The sequence below is a fragment of the Anopheles coluzzii genome, chromosome 2 (genome assembly GCF_943734685.1).
Source record: "Anopheles coluzzii chromosome 2, AcolN3, whole genome shotgun sequence".
In the NCBI taxonomy this organism is placed as follows: domain Eukaryota; kingdom Metazoa; phylum Arthropoda; class Insecta; order Diptera; family Culicidae; genus Anopheles; species Anopheles coluzzii.
Genome location: NC_064670.1, coordinates 123,182,139 through 123,200,749, shown reverse-complemented (window position 1 = coordinate 123,200,749; position 18,611 = coordinate 123,182,139). Strand labels below are relative to the sequence as shown.

The 18,611-nt window shown below is 48.3% G+C and overlaps 1 protein-coding gene across 4 annotated transcripts in view; it reads left to right on the top strand.

Moving 5' to 3' along the window:
- The window catches only part of LOC120951899 (uncharacterized), a 64,366-nt gene that overhangs the window by 28,760 nt on the left and 16,995 nt on the right, over positions 1–18,611 (top strand). For all 4 annotated transcript variants that reach the window (XM_040370900.2, XM_040370899.2, XM_040370902.2 and 1 more), the window contains 2 exons: positions 2,091–7,092; positions 7,170–7,249. In XM_040370900.2, the coding sequence (XP_040226834.2) occupies positions 2,147–7,092; positions 7,170–7,249 (5,026 nt within the window). In that variant the 5' untranslated portion in view covers positions 2,091–2,146. The remainder of the gene's footprint in view (positions 1–2,090; positions 7,093–7,169; positions 7,250–18,611) is intronic.

Sequence of the window (18,611 nt, the reverse complement as noted above, 5' to 3'; positions counted from 1 at the left end):
GCTGGCATTTGCTTTTTAGCGTTGTTGTGGAAGTAAATAGGTCAACGGTAATAAACCTGTTGATTTCATTGATGAGCAGACAATTAGCTGCTGGCTCCTCCCAAGCTACGATGTCCTCGATATCTGTGCTAACGAAAGTGACACTATTGCTACAAAACGTGTACACTTTCTTTCACAAACCGGTCACCGGAGATACCGGTTAGAGCCTCGTACAATAGGGAAGTTGAGCGATAAGGAAGCGCAGAAGCGCTCAGGTCATTAGTTTGTCTGATATGAAGATGATTTCTGAAGTAGGTTAAATCGATCAGAGTCGTACCCAAAATTAAGAAACCATATTGTCAACCTGCTTGTCAAATTATATCACAGGAAATGATGTCACACGATCGCTGGGAACCTCCGAACGTCGCACGCGTAACGCGTTTTGGGAAAAAGGTTACCTAGTAAAACTCAAATTAATACAAAAATCGCCAACAACCTGACACACGATGGAATCGATGAGGGAAGGATTATCTGTTAAGTATGCAAAACGCCCCACCATAACACCATTTAGCGTGATCGCAAAAGATCCGTAGTCTCCTAGGCCGGGCGCGCGTGACCGTGCTGCTTTCATCGCGCAATCAAAAACATCGCCTCGAATTTATGTTTATTTATTGCCGTGCACGGTCGGAAATGTCGTTGACGCGCTTTTGGTTTGTTGCGTATCGCGCTTGCATGCTGCCATTTGCTTAAGCCCACAGCGAAAAGTACTGTGAAAAGTACAATTGTTTTCGATTTCATTCGCTTGTGTATGTGTGTGCCCTTTTTATCGCCATTTTTCAGTCGCTGACAAATTCATATCAGTTTTCACCTCACGTTAATGCTGCGCATTTGCAAAACAGCATTTGCAGCATACGCACGTGCACCACAACACCATCCCCCTGATATGAAGCTACTAAATCAGTGCGCTGCACGCTCGTCGTAACTCTTGCACCGTTTGGGAAGGAGACCAGCCCTAAAGCGGCCCTCCCCTTTGGGCTCCTTATTTAGGTTCCCTCTTCATAAAGGAGGCCGTTATGGCGGGGTACGATCGGTCCAAACATTGATTTATCTTCCTGGTTGTGGAGCTTCCCTTCAAGCGACGTCGACGACGACAACAAGCGTTATGCAACAGTGGAAAAGCACCTGCCGTCGACTGGGCACGTTTTCAGCCCATGGGTTTTGGTTTCCAATATTTGCTCCCCGCGGTGGTGTGTGTGGTGACATCGTGTGCCATGTGGAGGGAGGGAGGGTCGCATATTTCTTGCACATGCTTCCTTTTATTTGCTGAAATTAGTATCAATTGTGTAACGGGTGGTGTCGCGCCAGACGGTTACCGTGTGACGTAGCGAGACAGTGAGGAATTGCATCGGATCCTCGCACCACCCACTTAATGGGGGAGGGGGGGGGGCACTGGTCTGGGCTTTCGCTAGACGTTGGCAGGCGGCAGGAAATGCAAGCTTTTCATTGCACACTAAAAGCTCTCCACGGACACTACTCGCGAGATCGTACGCGACTCCCCGGTTAGGTCCGGTGAAAATTTGGTTTTGGTAAGTTTTGTTTGTAGTGAAGATCATCATTAGCTTCCCGGGTGTAATTGGCTGCCTTTTTTTTTTTTTTGAGCGCGGTTTATGCGCGCCACCAATGCCAACGAGTGCATTATTAAGCATCAGCGTTGGGGTAATGCACACCGAAAACCGGTTCGATTGTTATTTCGTTTCGTTTCACTTCAGTCATTGTTTGTTGAATCAGAAATGGCAAACATTGAACGGAAAGATGTTCACTTTTTGTTCCATCTACGGATCAATTAGTCGCTACCCGCCGTTGTGGCCGTGACTCTGCGCTGCTGAGGGAGGATTCACTGTGCCGAATTGAAGGTGAACATGTGGGTAAGGATGAAGAAAAGCTTTCACCCCCTGCATTCGGGGCATCACATTATGACACTCTCGCGGTGAAGGTTATTTGGAAGTAGGATGGAACAAGTGTGTTTTAATTTGTTTTGATTATTTTTGTTTTTTAACACATTTATTGCTCTCGATAAAGACACTAATGATTGTTTGTTTGTCTACTTTTAGGTCGCTAAAATTGCAAGAGGTGAAGTGCATACCGAACGGGCGACGCAACGGATGCAATGATGCATATCAAAAGCAGTCCCACCACACCGCTGGTGGCCGGTGAGAAGCGTCCAAAGAAGGAATCTTCCCAGCCGCAAGACACTCGCAAAGTGTCCAGCTTCATACAACGGTTCTACTTGTTTGGCAACAGCCCGAGCACACCGCACGGTGCGGAAGCGGAACCCGAAGCACCGAAGGTTAAGAAGACGAAAGTGTCCAACCAGCAGACGACGGGTGACACTCAGCCCAACTCCAAATCAGCAGCAACCGCTAGACCCGGCAGCTCGCCAAGTACCGACGGTACCGTATCGTCATCATCCGAGCCATCTGAAGAGTTAAACCCAGTGCAGTATCCCTCGTATAGTGTCCAGCGGCTGCGACAGTTCTGGAACAACCGGCTGCTGTCGAATCAGCAACCAACAGGATCTTCCATCGACACGCTAGTGAGAAAGGCGAAGAGTGCAACGATCGGAGCACCAACTGGGGCAGCTGCCAGAACCGTTCTGCGTAAATCACCTTCACCGAAGGCGACCACACGGTTCCAACGCAACGGTTCCATTACCCGATCGGGCAGGCGTCGCTTCGGAACTCTCGACAGCACCGAAAGTGTTCGTAGCGGGCTGGACGTTAACCTGCAGCGGTCTGCTCAACCACCGAAACGATCGTCCCATGCCGCCCTGCTCAGCCCCGATCGGGAAGCTCAGCGCACGCTGGTAGAGAAGCGACCGTGCGTTGGATCAACCCCGGTGACGGCCGGACCCAGTGCGCGAGAATCTTTCCCACTGGCCGTTTCCACCCCGAACGGTAATCAGATCCATTGGGCACGTCGAACGGAGCTGCTGGGGATTCGTGCCCTCACGCAGGAGGAAAAGAAGCAGTGCGCCAAAATGCCACTCCGGGTAGAGAACTACGTGAATAGTTACATCGACGTGGACATACAGAGCGTCGGTGGACAGGATGAACCGACAAGAAATGTGTCAGTCCCTGTGCAAGAACCACCAAAGGATGCTTTGGAGAAGTTACCACCGATCCCCAACACGTCTACCCCGGTCACCACACCGGTACGGCAACCCAGTACCTCTTCCCTGGGCCGGAAAGGCAACACTCCGACGCGTAAAATCAGCTTCATGAACAACATTTCGCCCTACAATCGCAAGCTGCTCGCCTGCAATGGCACGAAGGTGGCCGCACTCACCAGCAAATTCAATCAAATGATCCAGCAGGACGCTGGACTGCTTGCGCAGGTGCAGAAGCGCGGTGGCTATCTGCACAAATGCGGCAATGTGGCTTACAAAGTGATTGAAGATCCTGGCAGCGATGGAGTGTACGGCTTTACGTCGACGGGACGAATGAGCAGTGCAAGAAGCAGCTTGCGAAAAAAACATTCAAACGCATCGGCTACTTCCGGTGGAGGTTCCACTGCTGCTGCTGCGACTGCCACTGCCACAGCCACTGCTGCTACTGCTGCAGGAACCGCTGGAAACCGAACGGACGAAAGTTCGGACGAAATCTCCTCATCAGCGTCCAGCAAAAACTCTTCGCTACGCAAAACGGGACTACGGAAGCGACCGAGCTTGCGGAAAAATATTTACCGCCGACCGGAGTGGGAAACGGGACGCAGTTCGCTCGGCGTGCGGAAAGTGCTGGAGATGTTCGAGCCGAACCTGCACCATGGACGGGGCAAGCGGGCGGAGAGTGGCGATACGGGCAAACCGCCACCGGGACGTAGTAAGCCGAAGGTACCGGACAAAAGCGAGCAAGTGTTGCAAAAAACGAAAGACTTCAAGTCGAAGAAGGTGGTAAGCGAGGTAGTGGAGAAGAGCAATCGAGGGGCTCTAAATGAACAAGTAGAGGAGGTGCGTGGGGATGTAGCGACTGCCAGTTCGGCGGACGAACATGTCGTTGATGGATCTAGACAGGAAACAAATGATTCATCTGCTGTTAGTGAGGAAGCTAAAAGCAATGACGTCTCACCAAAGGAAGCTAAAAAGGGAAGCAACGGCATTACATCGAAACTACACAAGAACTCACCAAGAGAAGCTTCTAATGCGATTGTACCTTCGAAAGGAGAAAATCTAGAGCCTACTGAGGTCCTATCTGACGGTAATAATAGTTTTGGAGAGATTCATCCTTCTCACAATTGGATGGATGGAACATATGATCAAATCGATCTTGAAGAACCCACTAATGGAAAGGAGATCTCCGCCGTTAGTAAACCGAACGAAATAATTTCCTCACAGAAGGTTCTGAAAGAGAAGGAAAAGAGCAAGAGTGCTGTATCGAAGATTCAAGAGCGTCTCACGTTCAGGTCGTCCAAGAAGGTCACTGTTGAAAATACTGCCCCGAGAAAAGAGCCATCGGAAGGAGTCGCAAATCGTTCCGACCATGACTTAGGCGAGGATCAAGCAGCATACAGTTCTGTAGAGAAGGGAAGCAAACAAGTCACAGAAGAACCATCACCGTACCATGCTGTCAAAACCTCGACAGGGTCAAATCAAGAACTTATTGATGTCCTGCCCGACGGCGATAGTAGCTTTGGAGAGCTCCATCCGTCTTATAACTGGACCGATGGAACATACGATCGGAAATATGTGGAACAAGCCGCTCAAATTAATGCAGCATACAGTTCTGTGGAGAAGGGAAGCAAAAAAGTCACGGAAGAACCATCTCTGTACAATTCTGTCAAAGCTTCGACAGGGGTAAATCAAGAGCTTATTGAGGTCCTATCCGACGGCGAAAGTAGCTTTGGAGAGCTCCATCCGTCTTATAGCTGGATGGATGGAACATACGATCAGATAGATTTGGAAGAACCCACTCATGGAAAAGAGATCGCCGTCGCCACGACCGAAATGAGTGGCTCTCAAAAGGATCCGAAAGAGAAGGAAAAGGGCAAAAGTGCTGTATCGAAGATTCAAGAGCGTCTGACGTTCCGATCATCTAAGAAGGTTGCCGTTGAAAATCCTGCTCCTAGAAAAGAGCCTTCCGAAGAAGTCGCAAATCTTTCCGACAATGACTTCGGTGAGAACCATGCAGAATATAGTTTTTTAGAGAAGGGAAGCAAACAAGTAACTGAAGAACCATCACCGCACGGTGCAGTCCAACCTGACAGTAGCCAAACGGAAACAGTTGTAACATCACCAAAGGAAGGGAAGGAGAAAAAGAGAAGCAAAAGCACTGTATCGAAAATTTACGAACGCTTAACGTTTCGATCGTCCAAGAAGATGGCGGCACCGAGTGAGCGGTCGGATGAGGTAGTGATCATCCGGGAGGCAGAGGATGCTAATCGAAAGGCTCCCGGGCTCCGCCGATCCTTTGTGTCGTCAATCGAGATTCCGTCGATACATCCAGATGAAAGGGCAGTAGCATCACCTTCGCCAGAGGCATCCAGAGAAGAGTCGACCGAAAAGGATAGTTCTGAGCAGAAGATACTCGAAGCGATCAGTGCCGTTAGTCAGAGGATTGATAATCTATCAAAGAGCTTCAGTGATTTAACGCTAACTGATGACGAGAACACTCAGGCGAAACGTACAGCCGATGCAGAACAGGAAGAAGATGTTCAGCAGGTGCGTCCGAATGCATCCTTTCTGTTTCGCGGTATGGGTTCGGCAGGATCTAGAGCAGGATTGGACAGCAAGCACGCCAGTCAGCACAACATCGTCGAAGCGGTCAATACGGTCGTCATCAACAAATCGCTCTCGATGGATGATCACCATTTCCCTTGTGCACGGGGCGAAACGGGTAGAATGAGTCTGAACGAGCGTTCGCGAGCACAGCGTGGCCTGGAGGATGATTACGAACCAGTCATCCAACCCGAGGAGAAGTTGCCGTCGGCAGCAGGCTCCAAGTTCTGCTCCACACCTTCCATAACGATCGATTTGTCCGAACTGACGAGCAAAATAGAATCGTTCGTGCACAAATCAAAGCGCGAATCAGACAACATCTACCAGAGCATTCCAATAAAGTCCCAAGGGACAGGTAATACCGCTCTTCTCCACCAGCCTGAGGATGCCATTAGCGTCAACAGTTACGAATCGTTCGAAAACTACGAATCGATCGAGCATGAGCTTCTTTCCAGCACACGGAAGCAAAATCCCGAGAAAGCATCCGGCGAAGAGGACACGTACGAGATTTGCAGTCCACCGCCGGAGCTGCCACCCGCCCGGGAAGACTCTCGCAACGATCTGACCCTACCACAACCAAAGCGCAATCTATCCTCGTCCCCCAAAACGCTACCGAAACACCTGCAGGTAACCTATCAGTCCAACTACGAACGCATCAAGTACAGCAAGATCCCACCGAGACCACCGAAACCGGAGGAAGTCCCACTGCCGCCGCGTAACAGTTCCACTGCCAGCACTGGAGCAACGTCCAGCGCAGCGAACGTCACGCTGGAAGCCAGTACGTCACACTCCTCCTCCACGGAACAAGCGTCGTCCGGCGCGGGCGGAGATTTGCTGGACAAATCACCCCACCGGCAGGAGCGCATCTACGAGGAGAACATCTACGACACGATCCGCAGTGCGGACGGTGTCGACTATGACGATCCGGCCTGCGGCTCAGCGGAGCTGGACCCAACGCAGACAACGCAACCAGGCGGCATTAGGGTGGGCCTATCGTCCCGCGCACGCCAGCAACCATCGCCGCCCGCCGATAACGTATCGCTCGTTTCATCCAACTGCTACGAATCGATCGGACTGCGGCTGGAGTACGAGCGGAGCATGATGTTGGCGCGGCGCAACCTGGCCGGCGGTTCGACCACGACGCTGGCGTCCGATCAAATCACCAACAGCCTGTACGGTGTTACGGCCGGGCTCGCAAGCTTAACACCACCAAGTGAACGTGGTAGTGACACAAGCAACAGTGCCGACTGGACCGACATCTCCGACGAGGATGAGACGGGTGAGCGGGCCGATGTGACGACGGCGATGACCACGGGGGGATCGAAGCGACCGAACTTTATCGTGTAAGTAGTGTACCGCAAGACTGGTTAATGCTAATTTGCCGCTTTATGACGATGGGGGGGTTTTCTCTTGCTTACAGCGTACGGGAGCGCAAGCGGACGCATCAGACACCGTTAAGGTCGCGGAAACTGGCTCGCATCTCGCACCCGAAGATAGACGGTAAGTAGCACATGGTGAGGCGCTTACATGTAGTTATGCAAATTGCGTCTCCCTTGTCCTTTCTGATTACAACTAATAATTATTGTAGCCTTCATTGCTTGCCCACTGTCCGCTATACTTAACTGAAAAAATGTGTTTTTTTTGTCGAAATATTTATGATTTTTTGTGATCTCCAAACAATCTCATCGCGGTGCGAAATCGTACTGTCGAAGCATTGGTAAAAGCTCAGCTTTGAAGCTTTTAAAAGCTGTTGAATCGTGCGCCTAACAAAAAGCTCAAACGCGACTGAGCTTTTGGCTTAGCGGCAATGCTTTTGGAGCTCAATGCTTGAGAATTTAGTTTTTGCAGAACTATCATTGATTTTTTTATATTTTTGTTCAAATTTCAATTTTATATATTTTCTTAATAATATTCTTTACCTATAAAATGTTTCAAATTCATAATATTCCGCCGAGCTTCTGTCTTTAAATAAAGTTTTCTTCTTTTTAATGAAGAGTTATGAAGCACTTTGATGCTCTCTCCTATCTGCTGTTTACACAACCTTCGCCTAGCCGATTGCATGCGTCGGTAGAATTTGTTAAACAACACAATCGTACATGACGTTTGTTTGCAATTATTCTGACGAATTATGTGTCATTGTTTACGGTGGCGCGTTTGATCTCTGTAAAGGTGGCTCCCCGGAGCCATTCCACCCTTCCAGGGAGGAACACCTCCATCACACTCACTAATGCAGCGTAACATGAACGCTTGCCATCGGGAAAGAGCCGATCAATGGCGAGAACCTTTACATAAGAGGAAAAGATAAGCTGTTTATATCGTTCACGATGGGAAAACACAACACCGCCCAGTGTGTGGTGTGCGCTGCAGTGTGAGCAGCTGTTGAACTGATTAATTTAATGTGTTGCTACGACTATACCACCATCATTCGGGATGACAATCTCTTTTCGCTCTTTGCGCAAGAGTACGGCAGGTTGTTGAATGGCGTCATCATCATCACACGTTTGCGCAGGAGGCGCTTCTTCGATGCTTCGGCCTGCGATATTGTTTCAACCCAATGCCATCATCGACTCTATTGTTCTACAGCAATCACATGTACGTGTGTGTGTATTGACTATTGTCATAGAAAATTAAACTAAAAAAACACCCACAAGTGCACGCAGAGTGAGTACGCATGTTCCCATACTTTCGCAGAGAACACTCTCTCAATTGAAAAAGCCGCTTTGCAATCGATTACGCACCGAAGTGGTCGTCTTCTTTCTTTCCCCAAGGACTTGGGAGTACAGTGGGTAGGAGAGATTTCTCGTGCAAGATTTAGAAGGCGAGTTGGTTGGTGGGTGCTGTGAGCGAGTGAGGACTGTTATATGCTCATTGTGCCTGGAGCCCAACTAATTGACCCGACTGATTGATCTTTTTCGCTGCCACTGGAAAGTCCGCGCCGTGGGTGCTGTGCGCTCTCATGCTTCTCTTAAATGATCTCGATCGTGTACGTCGGTTTTGTTCCTTTTTTTATAAAGAATAGGCCCCATCTTCAGGCGACCGATCCGCTTCAATCAAGCATTTATTGTGTGCTGCAATTGCATCGTTACTTTGGCGTAGTGTATGTGCAGTACGGTGTTTCGATGGACTTGGAAAGCCGCACCACTTGAAGATGATCACGCACCTTCTGTACGGCGGGTTTCTTTCGAAATGTCAAGTCAATCAAACGCGTGGGGACGCAAGGCGAGATCAGAGTGTGAGTGTGAGGAGCACCAACTGGTCAGGCGGCTTGTTCTGTATCCACTACACGATCGAAGTTTCATTCACATCCACCAAACCCCGATTTTGCATCATCCTAATGGCATTGGCAATGCTTTTTTGGTGGCGGTGGTGGTGGTGTTCGCTTCCTACGCGATCAAAATTAGCTTGACCGACAAGCGTGCAGCGATGGTTCGATGATGCTTATTAAAAATTGCCCCGCTTCACCCAACCGCTTGGACACCCATGCGTAGAAGCACAGCGGGAGTGGGTGTGAAGTTTCGCAGCAGCGTTTCAAAACGATTCCAAAACGCGATTTATGCAATTATCGGTGCTCATGCCGGTGGTCAGTGTATGGTTGTCAAAGGCCCTGTCAGCGATGATAGAATTTCGGAATCGTTCGGAGCGGTTAGAGTTGTTGACAGGAGGGGTGAGATGCGATGATTGGAAAATTTAGATATCTCTTCAAGCAAGGATGATGGTGGTGGTGATTTCGCAAAAGGTATCATTTTGTTTACATTTTTCGCTCGTTACTATTGAGCAATTTAAGCTAAAAGCCTTCTCATTTGATATGCACTAAGTAATGAGGAAATGCTTATCACAGACGGCTAGAATTTACGACCCGTCAGTGTGAAGGACATCAATAAGAGTCTTTCATCATTCATATCTTGACACCCAAAATAGTAATGACTAAATTGGATCACATCTGCGGAAGCCCATCCTTTATTTCAACACCTTCCTTTATTGTAATAGAAAAACTAGATCCCGGTTGTCCGGTGTTACTCTAATACCATGACCCAAAGCTCATCATGTGGGCAACTGAGCGACTTCTCAAGACTTACTAGGAGAACATGGAGATCTTTCCTTTTTGCCGAGATGCTCTCGACATACCATTAAACCTCACGTTCTCACATTTACACGAGGGTTTTACGTACAAATAGCAAACATTCCTCCATCTCCAAAGGTGCATTTCTGTGTGATGGATGCTGGTAAGCTTTGCTCGCTCTCTACTAACCTCCCTTCGGTAGATCAATGTTGGGAATATTTCTCATTTGTGCCCCAGCGAAGAAGAGAGCATCAGCTTTGCTGTACTAAAAACCGCAAGAGAGTATGAGTATGTGTGAGAGAGAAGAGGGTGCATTCAGAGACTGGTTGTACTAATCTAGCAGCTTTGGCTTAGTCCAGGAGTGTCAAACACCACCGTGGTACTGATTGATCTGTATAATACTTTTGTTGTAGTTTCAGCATTTACTTACATATCTTTAAACACGTTTAACAAAACCGAACGATTGTAAAATGATAATAAAAACAACCAAAAGCTAAAATCCTAAACAAAGTTTGACATCCCTGACTTACCCCTAGCGCAACGCTAAGGGAGCATGCTCATGCACTACTCCATCGCCAAACACGCTGCTGGGACGCTCTAGCCGCGCTCCATCACGCGCTTGAGCATTTAGTACAGTTTCGCGCATGACGGCGTGCGCACACGCTTGTCCGTGGCTCTCATTCCCGCCCCGTGTTTGGCCATTCGACCGTGTTGGCGATCACTCGATCACAGTTAACGTGACCTTCCGTGACTCCCCGTCGTGGTAGGCTTTGCTCTGCTGCTGTGCCCTGCGGTGTTTCTGTGTGTTTGTGTGTGCGTTATTCAGCACCACAAAAGAAGTTCGCTTGTGTCGCCCCATCCAGCGGGGCACGATCGAACGAAAAAACAAAGCGTGACCGCCAAAGGGGTGGTGCTGGTTTGCGCTGACTGAGAAGACAGAGAATGGAGTTTTTGCTGCGTTACAAGTGAAGTTGTATTTGTTAATCGTGTGCGTAGGTTGTGTGTTTTGGTTCGCTTTTGGTCGTTGCCGAGGGGGTTGAATTCTGCGCGTTTGTGTCTGCCCCCGTAAAATGTGTATCCCCATGTCCAGCGTGTCTGACTAACGTCATCGCTGGTCCGGGAATAGCCCGCCCAAACGCTGAGCTGCAAATGTGCGTGACAAATCCAGTTCTCTTCCTGCTCTGTGCTACGAAAACCAGAATTAAGCCTCAACGGCACGCTGTGTACAGCGTTCAATCGGTTGTGTGTTTTTCCATGCCAAAATAGCTCTCCATGTGTGGTTGTGTGTGTCTAACATGCATTGTGCAGTGCATAGTGCACCGCAGTCGTGTGTGGCTATGCAAAAGCATGCTGATGATGGGTTGACGATTATGATCGGTTTCAGTTTTTGTTTCGAAACACCGAGTTCCCCCAATCGGGAACGAAGCGGAACGAGCATAGCGTTTGTGTTTCTGTGTTTGAGGTGTAAAAGAGTTACCATTCGGGGCAAATGGTGGGATGAGTGAAGCAATCAAAACGAAACGACGGTTTGTGCAATGGTAGAAATATAAAAGTCCGATAAATACAACCAGAAATACCGGATTGCATCAAGCGGGTTGGCGCCTCCCGATCGCATCACGATCGATAGGAAGAAGAGTCTAAAAAACCCTGGCATCTACCTCCACAGCCTGACATAATAATAAGGCGTCTTCGTCTTCGGCGCTTGTAAAACGAACGGCAAAGTGGTGAAGTTCGTTGCTTCCAATTGAGTGGTCCAACATCCGAATGCTCACTCTGTGTACCGATAAGCACCGTGATAAAAAAGTGATCCTTCAATTTACATTTCGCGTGTCACAAAACGAACGAAAACTCGCCGGTGGTTTCCCCAGTGTGTAACACCTTACTATTAATTTAATAAACCACATAACCTCACGCGAGTGAAATCGCACTGAATTGTTTGGCGGACAATCGAATTCGCCTCCGTTTTGTGATGTGTTTTTGGGGTGCAACAGTTGCAGCGCGGTTTAACTTATACTTTTTTGCGCCCACATCAAACACCGGTTTGGCAGTTGGGCTGTTGTGATTTCCTCTTACGTGAAAACGAACGTAAATAAGTAATAATTTGTGATGTGTGACGATCAGAGGCAGGCTTAGTTATAGTTGCAGTACTATGACTCCGCCACTACTTACTCCAGTGAAAACTGTTATTTCTTTGCAACAACGAGTGTAACGACCTTAAGAGAAGAAGAAAAGTATTTGTTATAAAGTACAAAAGTTCTCCCTTTTAAACCCACCGTTGCGCCATCTAGCGGGAACGAAGGAACAGCTTCAATGTAGGATAATTGAATCACATAATTGAGCGTTGAACACACTGAGTGAGCCCGCCGCACTGGGTGATATAACCGTTAAAATATTTTGTACCATAATTTACATGCATCATTAGCTTTCCAGTGTCGCCGCCACTGCACAGTGTGAGGAAGACGAAGGGGAGAACCTTAGCAAAAGCTCAGCGCTCTTGCAGCAGCCACGTCGGAAAAGGAAACGACCCCGTAACATGGGGAATGTTACTGATGGTGTGGCCTTATTATTAAACGATATTTTAGGTGAACCACACGGACGGTGGTTTCCCTTCTCGAAACGTCATAACTGGGTCGGTCCCCATTCCGTGGCGCATTTTTAAGATCCCATTCTTGAAGGGCCGGAAACTGTGTTGGAATGAAGTAGTGTAGGACCAAGTTTGAATAGACATTTCGTTATTCTTTTAAGCTGAAAATACACAACTGTGTTTAAAAAAAACACGAACACATGTATTTGAACAACATTTTGGACGTTTGCTTTGCAATGTGGCTTAATTAGCACTTCCTCTTTTCTTCTCTTGAAGGTCGCCAAGATTAGCCACAACAACGGCGACACAGCGCGCTGCTTTGCGGTTGTGGCAATTAACGTCAGGAGTTAAGCAAACGGGTTTACGTTTTATTTACTCGCAGACTTGCTGCTGGTCGGAGTAAGCAAGCAGCTTTAATTAGAGGTGCTTGGCATGTTGGAGCTATTTTAAACCGCTGTCGAAGTCGTCCAGTCGTCCAGTCCTGCCAAACATTCTTCCCAATCCCGGCTCCCAATCACATCACGGTGGGGGCTGGTTGGCATTTTGACCCCCTCGCAAACCGGATATGTTGGGTCATGTTTGTACCAAATTGCAGTCCCAGCACAGGCAATAGACTTCCTGCTTTTTTAGCTATTCACCACCACCACTCCCGGTTCCTCCCCCAAAACGTGTGAACATCACACATGAACGCAAGAAGAGATAGTTAATGCTCAGTGAATGTAATGTGGCGAAAGCAATGACTTTCGGCGTTTGTAATGTGCAATAGAGGAGACATTTTGGGAATTCAGTAGGAAATTCAACTACTCGCGGGGTTAATTCAATTCCCAACCATGGGATGCTTGTGACTTCAAGATTTGAAGCTTCAACCACGCACATATTGAATTTGGGAAGAAGTACACACGTCTGGAAACGCAATCGTTAAGCGTCGTCGACTCCTGTAACCACCGGTCGTTGTACAGAGTGTGTGTCGATTCAAGGCAAACACGAAAAACTTGTTCTGCATCTGCTCTGTCCCCCCCCCTGTCGGGTAATAAGAAGTGTACAAAATGAATACCGATTTGCTACAACTTTGTGTACTGTTGCTACGTCTCATCGGCGCTCGATTGACGGGCTGAGCCTTATACAACGGGGCACGGGCATTCGATTTCGATGAAGCGGCAATGCTCATGCCCGTCTTGGGCTTGGAATCGCGACTGACATCTTAATGGAAAGGTCAAACGTCTCTACAGGAAGATAGGCAGGCAGGCAGGCAGGCAGGCAGTGAGGCAGACGCTGTGAAGAGATTACATTAACTCGACAGAACAAAGCCGTTCTTGTGTAGTTGAGGTTTTTGATTCCGGCTGGGCTACAGTTCCTCATGATTTCCTGAACCGTACTCCCCTTCCAAAAAAGAGGTTTGGCATGGGCTTGGGAAGGCTTCATTAGATCCCCGAAGCACGGCGGCTTCATCGTTTATTGTACTTTATGATGTCCAATTGACAATGGGGATGCATTGTGATGTAAGGCGTCTCTGCAGTACCAAGGCTCGATCATGCGTGTCTCTAATGCGCGCAGAAAGCGTAAGAAAGGGGAAACAACCAATGCAACCGAAAGATCGAAAGTGCATCCAAGCAGGCAGGCGAAAGCATTTCAATCTGCGGGGGCTTTCGGGTATGGCACCACCCAGCAGCAGCAGCGCAGTGGTATTGCGTCGTCAGGGATCGTTGGTCCAATCGTTTGAGCGTTGCAGAGGTCATAGAAGCCACGCATGACTGGCGATGATGCACCACTCCCCGATAATGGACGAGGGTTGACCCTTGGCATAGGGTTTGTTGATTACTTTATGCCTTTTCCTGAGAGCATTTGTGTGCCCGAGCTCCACAGCACCATCTAAAAACGGACGACTGTTTGTCATCCGCTTCGCAGGGTTTGGTGTAAAGACAAGCGACTTAAGCTCCAATAAAAGCGAAAACAGCGCTTGTATGAGTCATCTTGTGTGGCTATATAGATCAGGTTTCCTTTAACGGATCATCCATGGTAAGGCTGTGTGATAGTGTGTGTTTGTGTGTACTTGAGCTCCAATTTTTATGCGAGTTTTGTTGCCTGCAAACTACGCTAGACCAAACACCTCGCCCCCTCCGTAGCTGGGCTACCACGGTGCGCGTTTTTGCGTACGAGCTGGTTCTGTTTGTCGTCTTGGAACCGGTTTCTTGACAGTGCCGCGGCAAAATTGCCGACTCGTTCGACTGAGATGTACTCAGGCCCTAGCCTTCGGGCGAGAAAAAGAACATCCAACTTCAACCGCACAAACACACTCACACTGACGTCTTTGCCTCTTCCATGGTCACCGTCATCAGCATCAGCAGCGGCGGTATAAGTTTGGCTGAGACTTCGACACGCATTGTCACGACCTTTAGGATATCAGCTCACCGTTATGCAATCATTCGTCATCCGATCCATTCTCTTCGTAGGCAAATGTAACACGGAACGGAAGCGCGCCATCTGGTGCGGGCGCCATGAACCGATGTGTGCCTCATCCTCCACCTTTAGGCCTTTTGCGCGGAGTAATGATATACCATAACCCGCACATTCTTGATGATGATACCCTTTTCCTACGCGCTTCAAGGTTAATCGCGATCGAATGGAGACACGCGGGCTTTGTGCCATTAAAAACCGCACCGGGTCGGGTTTTGGTTGTTGTTTTTGATTTTACTATAATTGACGACTACTTCCAGCACCCTGTTCCCGAGGTGTGTTTGTGAATTTGTCACAATGGTCTCCATGGGTGCTGTTGGGAGGGTGCGTGAACACGAACGGTGCTGGCTGGATTATGCACATCCACAAGCCATTCCGTTGCCAAATCTTGACATTATTGGCGAAGATAAAGTTGGCTATTGTCTTTTGGCGGCTACTGGAATTATAAAACGATAAACTAGAAGATCTTGTGTCGTGGAGCTTCCCACCGAAAGTAAGATGTCAAGTAAGATGCGTTGATCTCTGGGGCGTCTGGGAAAGGAAGTAGAATCATAAACAGACTCTGAAGGTTGCTAGTTTAGACATTCCGATTGCTCCACGTTCTAACGAGCTCAGGAACTGGAGGATCATCTACAACCAAGGACATCTTCACGATTAGTTTTTGCGTGAGGAAGGAACACCGAACCTTGCTGAAAGATCTCAACAACATTTTGAAAGTTTCTCACCCTCGAAACGCTAAATTATCAATCATTGGAATCATTTCCTTCGGGTGGGTTTTTTGCCGTCGATCTTTCCGAAATTTTATTAATCTTCCAAACATTTTCAATCGATCAACAATGGCGCTTGCTGCTGTGGGGATTTGCCTGGGGCCGCCAATTAGCACTTAAATTAAAAATGATTATGTTCGCTTTTGTTTCGCTCTTTCGAACCGTTATTCATGCCCCCCTGCTCCTCCCCTCCCAAGGTTATGATAACAGCTTTTCCAATTTTCCACTTTTCCCGCCACACACAAATTCAATAAGTGTTTTATCGATTTGTTCAATAATTCATCAATTTGTTCGAGGGGAAATTCGGAACGCACAACTGCATCCACTCGCACGAACGGAGAGGATGTGTGTTTATGTAATGATTGAAGTTACCTGTACGATCGTGCGCTATTGGTGTGATTTAAAAGAAGAAAAAAACGGCCCCACTGAACGATTCATTAGGTCCAATTTTGAACGCGCTTGCTTTTGCCCCAATCGGTTCTAATTGTGGTTGATGATCGTAATGGGGTCTACACACGGCGATGCACCGTTGCCCCCCGTATTGCATTTCTCTCCCTTCGTGGCACCATGCCGCCGCCGCCGCCCCATTGTGTGTTGAGGGGTACTGAGCTTTAACATTTGCTTTGGACTATTTTCTATTCGCACAAACAAACTCCACGGCAGATGCATCATGTAACCCCTTAAATTGACCACTTTAGAGCGCAGGTTAGACACACCGTGGTCGAAGGGACCACACACACACAAGCAAGCGGTGGTAAGACAAAACCAATCATGTTTCGGGATGCCCGATTGCGTGTGCATTTCAATGGTTCACAAGACAGTGGAATGTGTTTCTTTTATGTGTTGTATCGTTGACGCACTTGTGGTGTACAGTTGCTGGTGGCAGTTTTTACCCACGACACGCCACACGAAGACGACACACAAGCGGTGTTGGGACAAACTCCGGCGGCGGCCCGTTTTGCCGACGTAATTTGCTCGCTTTCTTCGCTAATCTAAAGCCACCCAGCCATTCCCAACCCTCATCCTTCCCTCAGTGTTATGCAAGCGACCAGTCAATCGCTGGTGAAGACGAATCACATTCACAGCTATGTTTTCGATTGACGAAACCACCCGCGTACGATTCGCGTGCGTGTGCCAAGGGGAGGTGGATCGGTCCAATAGACGGCCTTAAACTGTTCTGTTTGCTTCTGGGCGTAGTGCAGGCGTTAGACACTTTGGTTGGAAAGTGCTCATAATAGCGTTTACAATGCTCTAGCGAGTAACGAGGTCTGTGTGAGGTGTGCAGCAAGTGTGCATTCCGTGGTCTGGTGCACCCAACTGCACTCTCGTGTGTGTGAGTGTGTGTAGATCGGTCGCGGTTATTACACCGATCAACCGCCGCCAACGTAATGCAAAACCCTCCATAGAGAGAGAGAGGGCAGGAGCACCGACTGTTGTTATGTTACTAGCTGTGCGGCCCTTTACATCTAATCTTTTTCTCTATCTCTCCCTCTCTGTTTTGATTGCAATGAACAAAAGATAAAACTAAGCAAACGCACACACATATGCACCACCTGCATTTGCTGCAAATGGCATGGTGAGATCACCTGCGATCCAGTGCTGTGGCTATGCAAATGCTATTTCCCCCGCGCGCGATAACTGTTGACCTTCCGTTGTGTTTGCGCATACTTTCCGGCGCTACACACCAGAGGGCGTGTGCCGGTTCGGAATAGTAACCTCCCCCGAACTGTCATCCCACTGTCAACGTGCGTTGATAGTCGTCAGACCGTTTGTTGCGTTGCGAAAAGCGCTCGTACCTTTGTCCATACCCAGAAGACCGTACAATATGGAATAAAGAGTGTCCATTAGTCGGGGTTGTGGTGCTTTTCAAACACTAAAAATCCGATCGTTGATGATGATAAGAGTGTGCTTAGTGGTCCAGTGATGATCGTGCTCGTTTTATCACAGATCCGTTCCAGTTCGCAGGCGTTGGTGGAATGCTCTAGAATAAAAAGCAATCCAAGCTTCCAAGCAATGTGGGTTTATGTGTAATTTTGTTGTTGTTTTTCCCCCAGGATTGCAAATTCTCCTACATAAAGATCACTGATTTCGCTATCTAAGTGCTAGATTTTTCACTTTCTCCTGTTTATTATTTGCAATGTACTCGAACAAATACGGGTCACTCTTTTCCCCCCCTTGAAAGACAGTTTTGCTTTCAATGTAGCCCTCCTTTTGCATCAGGCATAAGGCGCAAAAGTCACACTTTTATAGCGACCATTCAATGTTAAACAGACCGCTCTAACAGCATAAAAAGATTTCGGATGCTCCAGAATGCAGCCAAACAACGCGAATGTACGCGCTAAATCTTGATCGTCAGTTGAACACAGCTGTTACTAAATGAGCTTATAAGGTTCCACTGTTGGAACTGTTCCCCACCTCACCTGAAAAGAAGAGATGTAATCTTTTCCCAATCCCCCCCGTAGCTTCTTCGTTTGAATAATAATTAAAAAACTTAATTAAGAAACCTTCGCCACCGCCAGCAGGGCACGAAAAACCAACACCTTTTTTGTAATGGCGCGCCGTATGCCTGCCGGATTGTGTCTATGGCCGACGACGGTAGCCGGCGGTTAATCGAAAATTCAAATCCGCCTAAAATTGCTACCATTTTTTGTTTGCGTCGGTTGGGGGATTTTTGGTAGCTTGTGGCGCTTGCGCAGTAGCTTGGGTTTTGCCTTCATACGCCGTGCTTATTTGAAACTGGAGCTTACCGCGTGCGCAAAAGCAAAAGCGCTGCTTGAATGGTGGTCGTTGGCGTGTTCCCCTTCTTCCACCAAAGTGTGGCGGAGACGTGCAGTGGCGGTTTAAAGCTTCTTCCACCACCACCACCACCAACTCTTGCTGACCTTCGGGCGGTGTCAAAATAGAAAACTGTTTTCGTAATTGACGAATTCAATGCAAACCACCACCGCCATGATGAGACCTCCCGCCTTCCTCGTCGCTACCGGGTGTCTATGGCCA